Here is a 19,777-nt window from a genome sequence, read left to right on the forward strand (position 1 = left end):
CAGGCAAACCCGCGCAGAGGCTAGGGCAGAACGTGCCCGTGTGTGTGTGTGTGTGTGTGTGTGTGTGTGTGTGTGTGTGTCTCAGGGGGGTGTTCGCATAGGTGTGAGACTTCCAGGAGTGAGTAAACGTGTGAATGCCTGTGAAGTGTGCGTGCACGTGTCGGTGTTTGTGTGACTGTGGAGTACCGCACGCGTGTGCGACTTAGGAATGTGTGTGCCGGCGCGCGAGTGAGCGCGTGAGACTGTCAGTTTGTGTGACAGTGAGGAGTGTGGGCTACGGTGTGCGCGCGACCCTATGAAGTCGTGTGTGAGTGTGCGCGCGCGCGCGTGGGGTGTGCATGTGAGAGCGCACGTGTGTTCGAGTCCCTACTCCTCCCTACGCTGCGAAGTGCAGGGGGCGGGCCTGGCGGCAGGGGGCCTGCCCCGCTGGATTCCCGCATGCTAGTTCCGGGGCGGTCGGGTCTCAAGGGCTTTATGCACTGTCTGGAGGGTGGGGACTTGCGCGGGTAGAAAACGGGATGCCTCGGGCGCTGGGGCCGGCTTTCTGCCACTAGGACTCCGCCGGGGTGCAGGCCTACAGGAGCGCTCGCGAGCAGAGGTGCCGCCGGTGCTGCGGGCTACGCGCGCCCACCTCCCGGGGAAGGAACAGCGAGGCCGGGGCCCCGGACGGTCGCGGGGATGGAGCGCGGGGCGGCGGCGGTGGCGTGCACGCTGCTGCTGGTTTTTGCCGCCTGCCTGGCGCCGGCCAGTGGCCAAGGTAAGCGCCCGCTGGCCGGAATTCCGCGCCGAGCTCCGGACTTACCCGGCAGTGGCAGGGGTCGAGTCCGTGAGCGCACAGAGGGGACCGCGGCCGGGAGGGGGCCAGGGCAGGGCGGCGGCGTTGGAGCGGCTCCCGCCGGGGCGCTCAGGTTGCTCAGCGAGGGGCGAGCGCGAGCACCCCTCCTTCGCCCGCCCGGCAACCGAGCAGCCACAAACTTGAGAAAGCGGCTCTGCCGGTTTCGGTGACAGCGCACCCCACGGGGACCCCGTCTTTGTTCCCACGGGACTTTCTCCCGATCCTCTGGAAAGCACTCTGCAGTTGGAACCCGGAGAATGAGGTTCGCTCAGCCTGTGCGCAGTCTGTTCCCCCCACTTATTTATTCCCTGGGGGTGCTGAGCGGTCCTCGGAGCTGCTCAGTGCGCAGCTTTCCACCTGCAGCGCGCAGCCGGGGAGATCCCTTCGAGGGCTAGAGCACCCCCCCCCCCTTCTTTTCCTCGGCGAAACTTGGTCCCGCTGTGACCCTCAAGAGACTGCATCTCGATGCAGATCATTTACGAGCCGAGATAAGGCAAAGAGGCGGGATTGGCGGAGAGAGCGGCTGATATACTGGAGCATTTTCTTGAAGGGTTTTCCTTTTCAACGGGGAGGTGGGGGCTTTTGTGTTGATGAATGGGGCCCCGTCTGCGCGGCCAGAGTTTTGAGGGCTCGAAAGCAAAAGTTTCTGGTATGAAGCGCTTTAAAATTCTCTCAAGTTGTCAGAATTTACGTTTTTATAGAAACAGAGGCAGAGAAAGAAAGGAAGCAGTGGAGAGAATAAAAACAGTAAGGGTGAAAAACAGGGAAGACAAGTAGGGAGAAAAAGGGAGAGAAGGGAGAGGAGCAAACTTTGAAGACAGAGCAGCGAACGGAGTGGGGGGTGGGTGGGGGAGAGAGAGAAAGAGAGAGAGAAAGAGAAAGAGAGAAAGAGAGAGACCAGGGATGAATGGGAAGGGCGAGGAGGAGGCCGGGGAACCCGCGAGCTCTCTCCAGGCTTTGCGTTGCTAGGTAGCAGCCCAGAGCTGCGTGTGACCGACCACCAGACAGACAGAACGGACGCTGCTGCCTCCACAGGGACTAATCTGTCTGTGGGGATGGGAGAGTTCTCCCCCCACTTCTCTCCCCTCCTGCTCCTTCCTTCCCGTCGGACAACTTAATTGCCCTACAATGAAAATGAAACCCCTATTGTTGTAGGATTAGCCAAAGCAATAAATTGATTTCCCTGGATCACATATTGGGGTTGACGGGTGGGGACTGTAGAAGTCCCCATTTATGGCAGAGAGAGGGAAAAGCTTGTGGATGGGCCGTGGCATGTATTCAAATGGTTAATCTGCTTTCTTTCCTCAATTCTTAGCGTAAGCTCCTTAGAGGGAATCAACTAAATAATTATACAGCAACTCCTAGCAGTACCCATTTCAGACTTCCTGAGAAGTTTGGAAACGCCAACAAACCTCACTGGTTTGTAAAAATCTTTGGAGAGGGAGGGGAGGCGGGGAGAGACTGTTAATAATTCTTGCTTTGCACACCTTTTTCTCAGGGTTGGTAACACGGAAAGAGGATTTATTATTATCGTGGAGGGTTTGCCGCACCTCTTAGGGTGATATACATCGTATGTCCTAAATATAGCCATAGGATTTACTGTATGTTCCTGTCAGTGCCTGGCAAAAGGAAATCTTGTCCGGATTCATCTGGGATACATCTGGATTGTTCCCATACAACCCAAACAGGTGTTTTCTCCCCTGGATTGATGGTTTAGTCACCAAGAAGGTGTACTTAACTCTTTTTTTTTTTAATTTTTAATGTTTATTTTTGAGAGAGAGAGAGAGAGAGAGAGAGCGAGAGAGCGAATGGAAGAGGGGCAGAGAGAGAGAGAGAGAGAGAGAGAGTTGGAGACACAGAATCCAAAGCAGGCTCCAGGCTCTGAACTGTTAGCACAGAGCCTGCACAGAGCCCAAACGTGCCGAACTCAGGAACTATGAGATCATGACCTGAGCAGAAGTTGGACGTTTAACCAAGCCACCCAGGCGCCCCTGTACTTACTCTTTTTGGTGGTTTAAATCCATCCATCTTCTCTGATAATATACAATAATATGTACAGTAATAATAGCATATCGTACACTTATACATGTGGCAGACCCTGTTCTAAGTGCTTTACACTAATTGACATTTAATTTTTATAATACTATAAATACTATAATGTTGACATTTAATCTTTATAATACCCCTTTGATGTAAGTACTCTTTCTATATCTGTTTTACTGATGGGAAATGGAGGCATGGGTCATTGAAGTTAACTTGCTCAAGGTCATAGTGCTAGAAAATGGCAGAGCTGTGAGGCCAGTCCAAGAGATACTGAGTTCAGAGGCTATAATTTAACTGCTATAGTGTGTGGCTCTCTCCTCTATTTCCCTGTCTCTTTTATTTTGTACTAAAAATGTCATGCTCCCTAAGTCACTACCCATGTATGAGGTTACTAAAGAATCTGAGTGGTATTTTACAAGTCTTTGCCACTTACGCACCATAACTCTGGATATTTTTTCAGAAATTCTTTTCAGGTTTCTATCACCTGACCTCTAGGTAACCTTCCTGTAAGGTTAAGGAGATTTCTAGATTCCTGTCCTATTGACTTATCAGGTGAAGTAAAGTATGACACTGTAAAGATCCTTATTTGAGCACACACTTTAGGTAAGATCTTCCTGCAAAGTTTGCATCATTAGAAATTGGAAAAGACCTCTGAGTATTTTATGGTTAGTCTTTAAAAAAAATTATAACACATCTGTAGCTAAAATTATTTGTATTTTCTTCATATTTTGTAGAATGCTGTTAAGAAATATTGGGAGAGCCTGAACTCTGGAGTCAGGCTGTCTGGGTTCGAGCAATGGCTTTACCACTTTCTAGCTGTGTGACATTGGGGAAGTCACTAAACTTTCATGGCTCAGATTGCTTATCTGCAAAATTGATATGATAAGAGAATCTACTCCATGACATTTCATTAACATAAAGAGATAAAAGTGCTGAATATGTAAGGCATATAGACAACGATCGTAACTACAGCTATTATTATATTGACCAACACTAAAAGTAACATTTCTTTTTTTGTTTTCTATTCGTATTTCTAATTTCCAAGTGCACATAAGGAAGCCTTAGGCATTTTCAAGTAACATTTCTTTGAGGAATTCCCAGATCCCAGTACATGACTGAAAGTTTTTTTGAGAAAATGGTATTGGTCTTCAAGTTATATTCTTTCATTCAATAGAAGCTGGGTTATGCCTGTTATAGTTAGTATCAGCTTTATGACAATTACACTTTCAGGTGAAGTTTATGTATTTAAAAGGATTATGGGCCCAGTAACAAACAGGCAATATTTTGGTTCTGTCACATCTCTGATACTGCTGCTGCTTTAATTTCACAGCAGTTGGCTTCTTTTTCTCTGCTTGAAGTTCTTCCCAGCCAGTTTTTATAGTATAGGGCTTCTGCTCAAATTCCCTTCAGTCTTGTGCCTGTCCTGTTCTAATAGAAAGTTAGACTTTTATAGATGGGGGAAACCTTAGCTATCAGCTGGTCTACTTGCATTATTTTATAGATAAGTAACTAAACCTGGAGGGAAGAAAGGGGGACTGACAGGAGGGAAAGGGAGGGGGTTAAGCCCTTAGCCTAAGGGCCTGTGGCCCAGGATAGAACGAGCTCTCCTCTTTGTGTCTTCCTAATTGATCATTTTTAATTTTTTTAAATATTTATTTATTTATTTATTTATTTATTTATTTATTTATTTTTATTATTTTTTTTTTCAACGTTTATTTATTTTGGGGACAGAGAGAGACAGAGCATGAACGGGGGAGGGGCAGAGAGAGAGGGAGACACAGAATCGGAAACAGGCTCCAGGCTCTGAGCCATCAGCCCAGAGCCTGACGCGGGGCTGGAACTCACGGACCGCGAGATCGTGACCTGGCTGAAGTCGGACGCTTAACCGACTGCGCCACCCAGGCGCCCCAATATTTATTTATTTTTGAGACAGAGGGAGAGACAGAGTGTGAGCAGGGGAGGGACAGAGAGAGAGAGACACAGAATCCGAAGCAGGCTCCAGGCTCCAGGCTCTGAGCTGTCAGCACAGAGCCCAACTTGGGGCTTGAACCCAAGAACCATGAGGTCATGACCTGAGCCAAAGTCAGATGTCCAACTGACTGAGCCACCCAGGCGCCCCTAATTGATCATTTTTAGATATAGGGTGGGTCACATATCCCGGGTCTAAGAGGAATCTCAAGTCTAAGAGGATAGGTTAATACAACCATGTGTCATGTCCAGCTTGGTTCAGAACTTATGCCATGTTAGTGCCCCACCTTTCAAAGACCATATCTCTGGATCCATTTTTCAAAATCTTGGGCCATCGAAACGTGTTACTAAGGTTTATGGATTTCATAGTACAGAATAGGTATTTATTCTTAGTTGAAGGTAATTGTTAGGTCATTTTTTTTACAGTTTATTTTTGCGAGAGGGAGGGAGAGAGGGAGAGAGAAGGTGAGCAGGGGAGGGCAGAGAGAGAGGGAGAGAGAATCCCAAGCAGGCTCCTCAGTGTCAGCACAGAGCCCTATGCAGGGCTCCACAAACCAACTGAGCCACCCAGGCACCCTTAGTGGCTACAACTTTAAATGTTAGTCTAGGTTCATATTTGTAAATGACAGAAATCTAAATTAAACTTCCTGGAGCCAAAAAAGGAAATTTATTTCAATACATAATTGTAAAGATATAACTATTAGGTTGAACCATATGGGATTGCTGTTTTTCTAAGAAAGACTCAACCTAATATAAAATTTTATATTTTGCTCAACCCAATATAAAGTGGAGGCTCAGCCTATGTCAAGCTGATCTGGTTTCTCTATCTTCTGACTCTGAGAAGACTGTTCTCAATCATGTTCTTTAGTGTCTTAGGATGGCTCTCAGTGGCTCTTGGAGCCACGTTCTTTCTGGGAAAAAGCAAGAGTTTTTGTCTTGTCTTAAAAGTGTAAGTTGCCTCTTGGGCTCTGCTTAGGTCACAGACTCATTGGAGAACCAGTCATTGTACCTGGCATGAAATGTGCCCATGGCTTAGGCTTTGGGTCATATGCTTGGTTCCTGCAGTCATGGACTAAGGTCGACCATAGAGGGAAATTTGGATAGGGCTCCCACGTGAACAGAGGCTGGGCTGCAAAAACCAAATCTGTCTAGGACACTTTATCAGGTAAAACCAGCTGATGCTATTTTTGTTTTATCCATGAAGACAGACTTAAAAGGCTGAAGAAACTTCTCAAGAGCAGTCAGTGCTGGAAAAACTCAATGAATTGAAGGGGGGAAACGTACTGGAAGTATTAAAGCAAAAGGGATGAAGTTTTATGTTCATGTGATCATGTTGCAATTTTAAGTTTAGGAGAACAGGAGAAAAAAGGACTTCTAGAAGATTTACTTGTAGCCTACAGGCTTCTTATATGGAGCAGATCTTTGTGATGGGTAGGAAAGTTCTGAAAAGTGAGCTGAGAGAGCAGAGTACAGGAGCTCTTGAGTCCATTATATGATTTCATTTTTCAGTGAATTCTACGTCCTTTCTCCTTTCCCAGCTAACTCTGCTTTCTTGCTTATATTTCTAAGACTTTGCTGCTTTTCCAGGCAGTAGGCCTTGGCTGTGAGAATGGGGTGGAAAGAAAGAAGAGAGGAGGTTTGGAGACATTAAAATGCTTCTGTGGAGGGGTGCCTGGGTGGCTTATTCGGTTGAGTGTCAGACTCTTGTTTTCGGCTCAGGTCATGATCTTATGGTTTGTGTTGGGCTCTGTGCTGATCCTGCTTGGGATTCTCTCTCTCCCTTTCTCTCGGTCCCTCCTTCCCCTCCCCCCCCCCAAATAAATAAATAAATAAAAACATCTAATTAGAAAAAAAAAAAGCTTCTATGGAGACAATACATCCTGGGGCAAATCCAAGAGTCCTTAGCATTTAACCTAAGAACTTCTTCAATAATGGTAGAGCAGGTGTCTTTCACACCTCCCTGGATTGATTCGGAATGTCAAATATATATGCGCCCTATGCCAATGGTTATTTTGCTGGTCTTTAAGTCTTATTTCTAAAGCATGTGCTGAGAAACTAGAAACATTATCATTCCAAAATTAAGATGGTTAACTTTTATATAAGGGTACTTCTGACTTAGTACAGTGCCAAAACCCAATGCAAGGAAATAAGAAGTCTCTGTAAGAAAGGTGATTACACAATGTGAAGTTTCATGATGAAAGCTCTATGCTTTTAGTCATTAGCCCTCAGGTCATGCCTGACCCCCAAGGTTATTGGGAACAGGGAGAAATGAATGAAAGGAGGAAATGTAATTACCATTCTGTGCATTGAAAAGTTAAGCCACTGTTACCATGGATACAATGGCTTGTTTATTGTCCAGATCTTGAGATCCAAGTTTGTAAGCAATACCAGAGGTCTCCTTTAAGTTTATGTACTATCGGTCAATAACACATGAAGATTCTTTCTTAGTAACTTTGAACAGAAGCCTTTACTCACTAATCTACTGATTGACATTAAATGAAAACCTATCTAGTTTTGACGTTCCTATAGGTGTTAAATGTGAACAAGGGGAAGAAGACAATAGCCACAGTTCTGTTATGCTAGACTTTCTTGGATTCTTATATAAAAACATCCTGTCCTATAGTGTCAGAGATTTGCTTGTCTCTTTGGGCCCAATTTTTGGTTTCTATTTCATTAGCAAGGAGAAGCTTTTTTGTGTAAAGGCTGAAAAAGCAAAATAATTTATTTCATTAGGGAAATCCTCAAAGTTGAACTGAAGAATGGAAGGGTTTTTTTAAAATATGAAATATATCAATCCTATGCACATTATAATCTCACTAAAGGAGAGGAGAAAATGCTAGCATGTGCTTCCACACTGGCTTAATTTTGATATGGGGAAGGAAGGGTGTGGAGGATACTTTTTGTTGCGAGAAACAAGAAACTGAAAACCCACCTCAAACCGGCTTAAACAATAAAGGGTATTTATTGGCTTGTGTAAGAAAATTCTGAGGCCGAGTGGGGTTCAGGTGAGGTGCAGTCAGGGCTCCAGTTCTCTTTCTTTGTGTTTTTCTTGACTCTACTCTCTTCTAGGTTTCAGCTTTGTTTTCAGTCCAGCTTCCCCTATTGTTATATTATAGCTGCCAGAGCAAATGGGGCTGCATGTTTTCTTGATCATATCTAGGGTGAATTCAACATTGAGAGTTTGCTTATGTTCTCAAAAGCACTATTTCACCACAACTTATAGAATGCTATAATTTTTAGGAACCCTAGATAGAAGTCAGCCAGTTCCCCTAACTTGGCATTATCATCAAAGTCACCTGGGGAGCTTTAAAAAGTGTATAGATTCTTAGGGCAAAAACCCAATCTTACTAAATCAGGAGTATGGGCATCTGTTTTTAAAGAGTCTCCAGTTGATTCTGAGGGTCAGACAATTTGGGAACAGCTGATCTAGGTAATCTCTCATTTATAGTTTTGTAACTAAAGGTATACTAACATGCCACTGCTAATTCCTTCTAGCAGGCAGTTAAATACACTCTGTTAAATCCATACTTTCTTTTGAATGGGGATGTTACAAGGTAGCTACAGTAAGAAGGAAAACTACTCTTTTATATCTAGTGCTGCCCCCATTTCTGGCCATCTCCTATCCTGCCTAACATGACCCTCCCTCCCTAGAGCTACTGTTTGTGTCTTAATTGTATTCTTTGCTCTGTCTCTGGACACAATTGAAGTCCTTCCTCCCCCTCTCAGAACCTTTGATTCTTTAAGCTGAGCAACTTTTGGATGGATCCTCTAATCCTTTCTTACCCAAATTAGGCAGATTTCTCTATAACCACTGTAATCTCTCTCCTCCAATTTATGTCAGAGCATCCCGACAGAGCCCACTGGCATCTAAAGCAGCCATCTATTCCATGGTTGGAATGGGAGTATTGGAAAACCTTGTAGCTCATTTCTTTTATAGCCTAGGCTCAATTCTTTGTAGACCCCACTGGGACTTAGAGTCCGTGATCCTACCACCTGTACACTGTCCCTCAAATCCCTTGTTTATTTACTTCCTCATCTTATATTGTTATGACTCTTCATTAACATTACTTCCTTGCCTATACCGCCAGCAGTCGGGCCCCCCTGTCCCGTTGTCTTGCTCTCTTGTGCTCTGCCAAAGCTCAGTCCTGGTTAAATCTAATGCTCCACATCTGCATTGCTGTAGCTAAATGTGGCAAGAGAAAACACAAAACTAGGTTGACTGATCTCATTATAAATTTGTGAAACTAATCTCAACCTCAGACCTGCTGTCTGGTGAGGCCATTCACTTTCCTACTTCCTTATATCTCCTTTTTCCTCAGACTTCCGACACCACCTGCTCAGATGACATTGCTTCTTATAAATGTGAAAAGAAGCAATCAGAAGAGAACTCAACAAGCTCCCATAACTCAGCCATCATCACCTGCATACATCCTGTCTGTATATTCTGTCTTCCCTCTGGTTACACTGGATGAACTTTCCATGCTCTTAAGTTCAAACAGTTCATTCATGTTCTACATTGAATTCTGTCTTAACCTCTCACTAATTAATTGTCTACTCTCTTTCCCCACATTTCTGTTCCTATTTTCTCTGTTCCCCTTTATGGCAAAATTCCTTCCCAGATTTGTCTATACCCACTGTAATTTTTCTCCTCCAATTTTTCTCAAATCCATGCCTTTCAAGTTTTTGCTCCCACCCTTGGTAGATATTTCTTTTGCCAAGGTCACTAATGACCTCCATGCTATTAAATCCAATAATCCACTCTCAGCTCTTGTTTTATTTAACTATCAGAGGCATCTGACACTCTGTATCCTGCCTTCCTCCATGAAACACCTCATCTGGCTTCCAAGAAACCAAATTCTCCTGGTTTCCTTCTTCCTTGCTATTTTATTCCTGCCCATCTACCTGACTGACTACTTTTCATCTCTGTCTACGCTACGTCTTTGGAGACTCATCCTGTCTCATGGCTTTACCATCTGTATGTTGACAACTTCCAAATTTGTGAATCTGATCCAAATCTAGACCAATACCATAACTCTGATCTTCTCTAATGCCCTAAACCTGCTTTCCACATAGGCTTTTCCATCTTAGTAAATGGCTGGACCATCCTTGCTCAGATTCCTTTTTCTTTTATATCTTACATTCAATCCATCAGAAAATCCCATTGTTTTAATCTTCAAAATGTATCTAGAATCCAATCACTTTTTACCATGTTTATTGCTACCACACTGATCCACATCATAGTCAGCTCTTACCGAGATTATTGCAATAGTTTCCTTACTGATCGTTCTGCTTCCCTTTTGTCCCTCTTCTGTCTACTCTTGACACCTGTTTAGAATATCAGTCAGATCATGTTACTACTGCTCAAAAGCTCCAATGGCTTCTGTCACACACAAGTTGAGTTGTCTAGAAACAGACACTAAGATGGAGTTTGGGGTAAAAGATGTTTATTAAGATCATTGCCCTTGAAGAGAAACGAGGAAGCAGGAATGGCAGAAGTTAAACACTCTGAGAAGGCCTCAGTCAACCTAGTGGGGAGCTCTGGAGCAAGACTTGACTGTGAGAGTGTTCTATGGCAGGCTGCAATGACCTTTTTTAGTTACTAGATGTGGCCTGCCCTCATAAGGGCATGACCTTGGGCAAGGTGCCTTTCTATAACTGAAGTGGACCCCAAAGGAGCTGAGTGAATGTAGAAAACCCTTTCTCCTCTCCCCCTCTCACAATGCTCTAGGCATGGTGATAATCCTTGCTTCCTCCCTGCCCCCCGCCCCCCAACATAGTGTGTACCTTAAGGCTTTTAAATTTGCTTTCTCTCTGAGTGCTCTTCCCTCAAATTGTGCATGACTCACACTCCTTGCTTCCTATAGGTCTTTGCTCATAGGTCACCTTATCAGTGTGGTCTTCAGATTTTTCTTGATTAACTCTCTTCATTGCACTTATAACCATCTGACACAATGTATATAACTTATTTATTTATTTACTTTTGTCTTCCTTTCTTTAAGATGTCAATTTCATGAGGGTAGGAATTTTTGTCTCCCTTGTTTATTGCTTTATACCTAGTATCTAGAATAGGGCTAAATAAATAAATATAAATTGAACAAATGGATAAATACCCCATGGACTCTAAAGCTAAGAAGGGGCATTCAGCTCATCACCATGTCCCTGGTATTGCCAGCCTTTAATTTCCCCAGGCTCCATCAAAAACCCCATGGAGGGAATAAAAAATTGCTATCTCTATTAAAACAAGTGGCTTAGCAATGCTGTTTCTCTCCATTTGACTCTTCCCTTTCCTCCGCCTCGCTGACCCCCAACACTGATGATTCCCAATGCATTTGAGAGTAGCTGATCCTGCATCAGTCTCTTTAACCTTTCTAAAGTTAACTTAGACACTTGGTTACCCTGTGAGAATCCCCTGTATATACAGAATGTGTCATCCTGCTATTTTTAGGACAGATTTGATACAGTAGCTTTTACAAAAAGATAAGGCAAAGTTTTTGACATTATGTTAGTGGACTGCCATTCTCCGTTTAAACAACACAAAAGAAAGCTGTCTGAGGCCACAGCCCGGTGAAAACAGCCTTGATCACACAAAAGGGCCTCTTTGAAGAGGGGAGTGGTTTCCCAACTCAGGGAGGCGGCATGGACTATGATGGAAAGAACATCACATGTCAAGCCGTGACATTCATCAGTCTTGTTCCTGATGAATGAAGGAAAATGGGCTCAACCAAAGAAGGACCAGACTGCTGAAAAATGCTCATGACTGCTTGTCCTGTGGGCACAACCTTTCTCATTCCAGGTCCCATTCTTTTGAGGACTCTATGTACAACCATGACCAAATAGGTTAAAGGCAGAGGAATGGCTCAGTTACATGCATGAATGGGTAGTGAAGTTACAAGAATGAGCTAAAATAATTATGGATAAATTTTTTGGAGTGCTTGCTACATGTCTGACACTATCCTAAGTGTTTTACAGGTATTAATTTACCCACTTCATTAACAATCTGAATTTATGGGTAAAAGACCAAGGCAAAGACAGGTGCCCAAAGCCATCCAATTACTAAGTGGTGAAACCAAGATTGGAACCCAGAGCCCTTATTCTTACATATTGTCACTGTGGATAAGTAGGAGCAGGTAGAAGATAGTGCCTGTCTACACACAGTCAAACAAAGCCTTATTTAATGGTTCATGTTATGTTACAGTGACCTCATTTCAGAGATTGTTAGCTTTGCAACCCAAATGTCAGATATTTTTGTGTGACTTTGGCAATCATTCATGTAATACATGTTGATCAAGACCTTATGCTCCCGGCGTGATGTAACTAGTTATATCAAAGGATAGAGAGATTCTTGTGACATATGCCTGTCAAAATACCTTACTATTCAGAAGAGTACACTTCTATTTTAACCTACTTTTTCCTCTATACTCCTTGGGTATCCATTGATTCTTGCTTGCTGGCTTCCTCCTGTACTACCATTCCTTATCTGGCAGTATTCTCTTCTCTTTAATTACATGTCTTTTCATTCAAAAGATGACACCCAAGTGGAGAGTTCTACTCTAACTTCCTCTTAGGGATGACAGATTTTAAAAGGTTGTTGTTGTTTAATATTGATGGAAAAATTCTTAATAAGCTCTCTTATTCAATATCCTAGAAGATAGTAATGAACAAGTGAGAGTGGAGTCTCTATATCTGAGGAGGCTGCTCTTTTTTTTTATTAAATTTTTTTTAATGTTTTATTTATTTTTGAGAGAGAGAGAGAGAGAGAGAGAGAGAACGAGCAGGGGATGGGCAGAGACAGAGAGAGACACAGAATCCACATCAGGCTCCAGGCTCTGAGCTGTCAGGGAGCCTCTGAGCTGTCAGCACAGAGCCTGATGTGGGGCTCAAACTTGTGAACTGCAAGATCATGACCTGAGCCAAAGTCAGACACTTTTTAAAAAAAAAAAAATTTAACGTTTATTCATTTTTGAGAGACAGAGAGAGACAGAGCATGAGCGGGGAAGGGGCAGAGAGAGAGAGACACACAGAATCTGAAGCAGGCCCCAGGTTCTGAGCTGTGAGCACAGAGCCCGACACGGGGCTCGGCATGGGACTTGAACTCATGAATTGCGAGCTCATGACCTGAGCCAGAGTCGGACGCTCAACTGACTGAGCCACCCAGGTGCCCCTATCAGACACATTAAAAAAAATTTTTTTTTAATGTTTGTTTATTTTGAGAGAGAGGGAGAGAAAGCACGAGCTGGGGAGGGGCACAGAGAGAGGAAGACACAAAATCTGAGGCAGGCTCCGGGCTCTGAACTGTCAGCACAAAACCTGACATGGGGCTTGAACTCATGAACCGTGAGATCACGACCTGAGCTGAAGTTGGACACTCAACCGGCTGAGCCACCCAGGTGCCCCTTGAGGAGACTGCTCTTGTAGAGATGTGGAAGGCATTTGCCTATGGGCTGGAGGTGCTAAAAGGTCTCTTGGCCCCCAGACGTCTCTCATCTTGGCCAAAGATGTCTGCTTTGTCACCTTTAGAACCAGTTCTTAGGAGTAAGACATTGTTTCCTCCTGAAACTCTGTTTAAAAGGGTAGAAATGTTTACCCCTCTAGAGCAGAGGAGTTCGGTGAGATAGCCATGCAGGTAAAAGTTTGCTAGAGCAAGGTTCACTGAGAATGAGATCCAAAACTGGTATGGTTTGATGGGGGATGAAAGTAGGGAGGAAGCTGCCAGAGGTGATAGGTAGTCTTGAAAGGGAGTCAACTTCATCTCAACTGGGTTGCCTAAATCAGCATTTCTAGGAGAAAAAGGTCTTAGGATGATTTTGCGGGGAATTTCTACTGTGAATCTGTCAAGTGGACTTCAAAGATAGAACTTCTTACCTTCTACTATGGCTCTGCTTCCTCAAGTTGGCTGTATTTGAAGTAGGATTGTTAAAACCACAGGAGAGGTTGACCTTAAAAGCAACAAAGTTGTAAGGCTCTATCAGTCATTCCTTAGGGATTCACCAGTGCCAAGTAAGAGGGAGAGGAGGCTTGTGGATTTAATGTACGTTGCAGTTATGATTTTTCTAGACCATAATGATGACTATTGATAGGTACTTCTGGTTTTGTTTTTAGCATGTAGTACATAAAAAGAATTTGCAAATGAATAAAGTAAAATGCACATATTTCTTAAGTCAATTGTTAAATGGTTGATTTTTTAAATGTTTTTTTAAATTTTTTTTATTTTTGAGAGAGAGAGAGAAAGAAACTGCAAGTGGGAGAGGGTCAGAGAGAGAGGGAGGCAGAGGATTCAGAGTGGGGCTCTGTGCTGACAGCAGAGAGCCCCACACAGGGCTTGAACTCACAGACTGAGCCATGAGATCATGACCTCACATGAAGTCTGATGCTTAATAAACTGAGCCACCCAAGCGCCCCCAATAAATGGTTAATTTTTGTGTACCAAAACTCTGAATTTTTTTTCCAGTTCACTTCTGCCACAAAAATTTACCTCTTCCCTAATATTTGGTGCAGTGAGGTGTTGAAAGAATTTGCAAAGTAATCATTGAAAGCCGAGATTCTGGTGAAAAACAAAATGCATGGTTTAAAAATTGAACATACTAACTGGAAGGCAGTGAAAGTTAGATGATTCTCACTGTAAATAATTAAACCCAGCAGTGAAGACAAGAGAAAACGTGGGACTTGAGCTCAGAGGGATACATCTTGTATTGAAGGCTTTCACTTCTCTGTAAGGGAAATCCTAGAGGTCTTTAATAGTTGTTGCCGATTGTGAATATGTGCAACAAAATCCCACCGTAATCCAGATTTATTTTTCAAACACTTTGCTGTGATGGAAGGAATGAGAAAAGGGCGGGAGGGGAATCAGGTTTTATCAAGACCCTTGCGCTCTTTCCCTTTAGCAAGTGTAAGCGTGATTTGTCACAGTGACCTGGGACTTTGGTTCCCTCCAGAGCCCTCTTGTACTGTGGGTGCTTTGGTAGATCAAAGACAATTGGCTTTATTTTATTTTTTTTCAGAGAAGCAGTGGGTCTACTAATTGAGAACTGGCTAGCCATGAGAGACATGGGTTATATTCCTTCTGATTGGTTTTCTTATGCCTCCCCACCCCCTTTTCATTGAGGTGGGGGGGCAGGTGATTTGTCTTAATTTTTCTATATTTAAAAAAGGGAATAAGGTTTCATAGTTTTTATGAATATTGGCATTATGAAGTGCTTTGTTTTATTTAAAAAATTAACACAGACTAAAATAGACTTTAGTGTACAGCTTGATCAGTTTTAATATGTGTATATATTTGTGTAACCACTACCACAGTCAAGATTAGAACAGCTCAGGGGTGCCTGGATGGCTTTTGGTTTCTGCTTGGGTCATGAACTCTGGTTCATGGGTTTGAGCCCTGAATCGGGCTCTGTGCTGATGGTGTGGAGTCTGCTTGGGATTCTCATTCTCCCTCTCTCTTTGCCCCTCCCCTGCTCGCTCTCCCTCTCAAAAAACAAACAAAAAGACAACTTAATTAAACCAAAAAAAATTAAAAGATTAGAACAGCTCAGTAATAATGTGCCCCTCACCCCCATTCCCTCACACGATTTCTTTGTAGTCACACCCTCCAAATAAGTTCTCAAGTTATTTTTTTGAAAACTCACTTTCTCATGTGAAAGTCTCCATTGCCTTTCATTTGCTCATTTTTACTTGAAAAGTGTTCCTAGCTCATTTTTTAAAGTAATTCAAAAGGACATGGATGGTAGGGTTGCAAGTCTGCTCCTCCCTTATTATAAAAGAGGAAAAAACTCTGTAAAGATGGCAGCTCTTTCAGTATAGCTGTATAGGGGAAAACACACACACACACACACACACACACACACACACACACACACACACACACCCCAAACTTGGCTTGTTGCTAGATTGGAATCTGCAAAGAAAACATGCTCAAGAAATCTCCCTTGAAGAGGGGGACAGAGGTTTATTTTTTATTTAACGATTTACCCCTTGACACCTGGGAAATGATTAGTTGATGTTTTCAAAGAAGATTAAGTCAGTGTGGTTAATTAACTGTAGTAATCAGGTGACTTAAATCAATTAACTCCTTGTTAACAATTTCCATCAATTTTGTAAATAAATGACTAAATCAGTAAATTGTACTCTTGAGATTAAAGGGTATTTCCTGATTTATTTTATTGATGACAAATTAGAGATTTTCTCCTTCTCATCTCATTTCCTCCCTGCCAACCTTACTGTTACAAATGAGAACTCTCAAGGTAGCTATAGTTTGAAAGAACACACCAGGTTAAGTTTTAATATATGACTTTAAAGAAAAGTCAGGCTGAAGGACACCTTTGCTCTATCTTAGCAGATGTTGAAAGAATCACTTAGGGAAATGAAACTTAATGAGTAAGTGTGTACATAATAATATTAAGGGAGAATGTGAGTAGCAAATAAACTGACTGCAGGATAAGCCCTTACTATTAAGTTTTAAAAAATTTTATTTTCCTTCCTTTTTCTAAGTTAAAACTGAATGATGGCTATAATAAAATGAAACAGAATTTGGCTTTTAGCTAGAAATAACCTTTGGGGCGCCTGGGTGGCGCAGTCGGTTAAGCGTCCGACTTCAGCCAGGTCACGATCTCGCGGTCTGTGAGTTCGAGCCCCGCGTCAGGCTCTGGGCTGATGGCTCAGAGCCTGGAGCCTGCTTCCGATTCTGTGTCTCCCTCTCTCTCTGCCCCTCCCCCGTTCATGCTCTGTCTCTCTCTGTCCCAAAAATAAATAAACGTTGAAAAAAAAAATTAAAAAAAGAAATAACCTTTGATGGATATCTTAGGTGCTCTATTTAAAGGGAACTTATAAAAATAATTGGATTTATTGATTGTATTAGTCTGTAAAGCTTAACTGCGTTTTAAAAGTATCATATAAATATACAAAAAAATGTTGTTTTTAGAATTTTTTAATTGAAGGGTGCCTGGGTGGCTCAGTTAAGCACCTGACTTGGTTTCAGTTCAGGTCATGATCTCCCGTGTGGGATCCAGCCCCAAGTAGGGCGCTGCGCTGACAATACAGAGACTACTTGGGACTGTCTCTCTCCCTCTCTCTCTGTCCCTCCCCTACTGATGCACTCTCTCTCTCTCTCTCAAAATGAGTAAATAAACATTCAAAAAAGAATCTCTATAATTGAAAATTCACTTCCCCGCCTATAAGATTTTATTATGTCTTCATCTCCAATGAAACATATGAGGTGGAACATTAAAAAATGATCTCCCATACCCTCAAATACGCCATTGCATTTCCTAGAAGACATGGAATATTTCAGGGATTTGCCCTGTATACCAGATGTTTTAAGGTTGTTTAGGATTGCTTCAAGAAGGAATATTTGGCATCTTGAATAACTTTTGAGGAATTAGTATGTATTTGCAAAAATTCTATGCTAAAATAAACCACATTTTATAAAGAGAAAATTCTTAAAGTTTCCTTGAATGTACGGAAAGTAGCCTAAATTGTGGGAATGCACTGAAGCCAGTGATATAAATTTAAATCTCTGGCTGCTAAGTAAAACTTTGGGCTCTTCCCGCTGCCCCTTCTCCACCTGCCCAAGGATCCTCAATCTCAAGGGTCTACCCTGAACATGGTTAACCTGTGGCCAAATCCTTTCTGGTGCTGGGACACTGCCTGGTGTTGGAGTTTGGAGACTTAGCTTGCTTACTTTCCAGATATGTGCCCCTGGGCCACTAGATCTCTCTGAGCTTCAGTTTCCTTGACCTATACAATGGGTGTTAGTAATTTCTACCCTGCAGGCTCCTGGGAATATTTAAAGGACACTGTGAACATGTAAGTTCTTGGCACTTGGTGAGCATTCAGTAAACATTTGGCCCTACAGGGAACCTGGTGTTAAATCATTCATAGTTGACCAGCTCTTGGTTAGGTCAGTGCAGCAGAACAGCCACCATGCTGTGGTCTTTTGAAATAAAGGAACCACTTGTCAAATTCTCTATCCATAGAACTTGTTGGGGAAAAATATATCTTTTTTTTTTTTCAACGTTTTTATTTATTTTTTTTGGGACAGAGAGAGACAGAGCATGAACGGGGGAAGGGCAGAGAGAGAGGGATACACAGAATCGGAAACAGGCTCCAGGCTCTGAGCCATCAGCCCAGAGCCTGACGCGGGGCTCGAACTCAAGGACCGCGAGATCGTGACCTGGCTGAAGTCGGACGCTTAACCAACCGACTGCGCCACCCAGGCGCCCCCCCCCCCTTTTTTTTAAGGAGGTGAAACTATCAGACAAAGAAGAAATATTAGAAGACAGGCCTTATAATCTGCCTTTCTACTCCAAGAATTTTTGGTTCTTCACTTTTCAGGTCTTGAAAGCACAGATCCCAAAATGTAATGTTACAGAAGGTTTCAAACTTCTGAATGGATCCAGTATTTTTTCCATTTCATGTGTTCTGTATATGTTTCCTAGAAACTTGATCCCATGCAGAGTTTACTGATGAGGTCTTTGTAACTGAGAATAACAATGATACTCTCTACTTAGCCCAGTGAAGAACCTTGGGGCTAAGTAGAGTTGGGTGTGTCCCCTGGTCAAGAAGAAGGATTTCTAGGGGGAAGAGTATATTTGAAGATGAATGCTTGGCTTTGTGAGAGGTTTTAGGCAGAATGTGTAAGAATCACAATGATGTGTTTTTTCTTTTGTGGTAGTGTCTTTTTGTTGCATGAGACTACAGCAAGGTCAGTGAGGGGTGTTCAAGGTCAGTTCAAGGGGGTGAGAAAGCTATCAGCGAATCTAGTTTTGGTTAATAATCAGTAAATATTATCATTAATGTATTTATTCCACAAACATTTACTGAGATCCTATTGTGCCTAGAAGTGGAGACACGGAGGGATAAGATGCGTAAATAAACACTTGTGAGAGGTGCTATAGCAGAGGTTTGGGAACACAGGAAAGGATTGAAGTCAAGTAAGACCTGAGGGGGCCAAGAGCCAAGAAGACCATAAAGATGGCTGTTTGAACTGAGTCTTCAGGAGGGTGTGCCAGCAGGAGATGGAGTTGGAAGAGTGGAGTCTGGTGACACTGTGGAGGACTTTGTCAAGAAGTTTGGTGCCTTTGAAGAAATGTAAGGAGGGAAGTGCAACAATCAGACTTTTGTTTTGTAAAGATAATGCTTGCTGCAATGAGGGAAAGCAGATCAACCAGTTAAGTTAGAGGAGCCACAGATGATGAGGGTGGAACCAAACCTGTGGATCTGCAGGTGATAAGAAATGTAGAGAGTCACCATGGGATAGAGAGAAAGCTTTTATTTGTGGCTTTTTGGGGATAATTCATGTTATTTGTTTTATAAGTTGATATACTTATTTATGGGAGTATTAGACATATCTTTTCAGTGTACATCCATGTTATATACATTTATAACTATTTGATAGTATTTTCTTGAATCCTTTGTTTTAAACACTTCTACCTCATTGACCATCTAGGCATGGTGTGTGATGTCTTCTGTGGTTTAGCTCACTGACTCCTAGTTGGTACAGCTCACTTAAGAGGCATCTAGAAATGTGTAGGCTTTTTTTTGGTGGGGGGTGTTGTCATAATGCTTGAGTGTCACTGCTAGGTGTTGAGAGGAGGGATACTACACTAGCTGCAATATAGAACAGGACAGTTCTATACTACAAGGAGCTGTCTAGTCCCAAATGCCAATAGTATTTCTGTTGAGGGTCCATCTTGGTTGACAGGGAGTGAAGGAAGGAATAATACTACTAATAAGAACTGACATTTTACTGAAACTTATTATATGCCTGTGATATAGTCACCATAGTCATAGTGTTCAATCCTTGTGTCAGTTTGGGGAGGTTCTATCCCCATTTTATAAATGAGCACACTGAGACAGTAGGAGGACTGGCTCTGGGTCTTGCATGCTTAATTAACTCTAATACCGACTGAACCATCCAAGCGCCCAATTCTTTAACTT

At 42.8% G+C, this 19,777-nt stretch overlaps 1 protein-coding gene across 1 annotated transcript in view; it reads left to right on the forward strand.

The window, feature by feature from the left end:
- Positions 1-678: 678 nt before the first annotated feature.
- The window catches only part of LRP2 (LDL receptor related protein 2), a 198,290-nt gene continuing 179,191 nt past the window's right edge, over positions 679-19,777 (forward strand). The window contains exon 1 of the mRNA XM_047084739.1: positions 679-757. Coding sequence (XP_046940695.1) covers positions 679-757 — 79 coding nt within the window. The remainder of the gene's footprint in view (positions 758-19,777) is intronic.

This window comes from Lynx rufus, unplaced genomic scaffold, assembly GCF_022079265.1.
Source record: "Lynx rufus isolate CCGP_SWC_20201006 ecotype Redwood Valley unplaced genomic scaffold, mLynRuf1.p SCAF_2, whole genome shotgun sequence".
Lineage (NCBI taxonomy): Eukaryota > Metazoa > Chordata > Mammalia > Carnivora > Felidae > Lynx > Lynx rufus.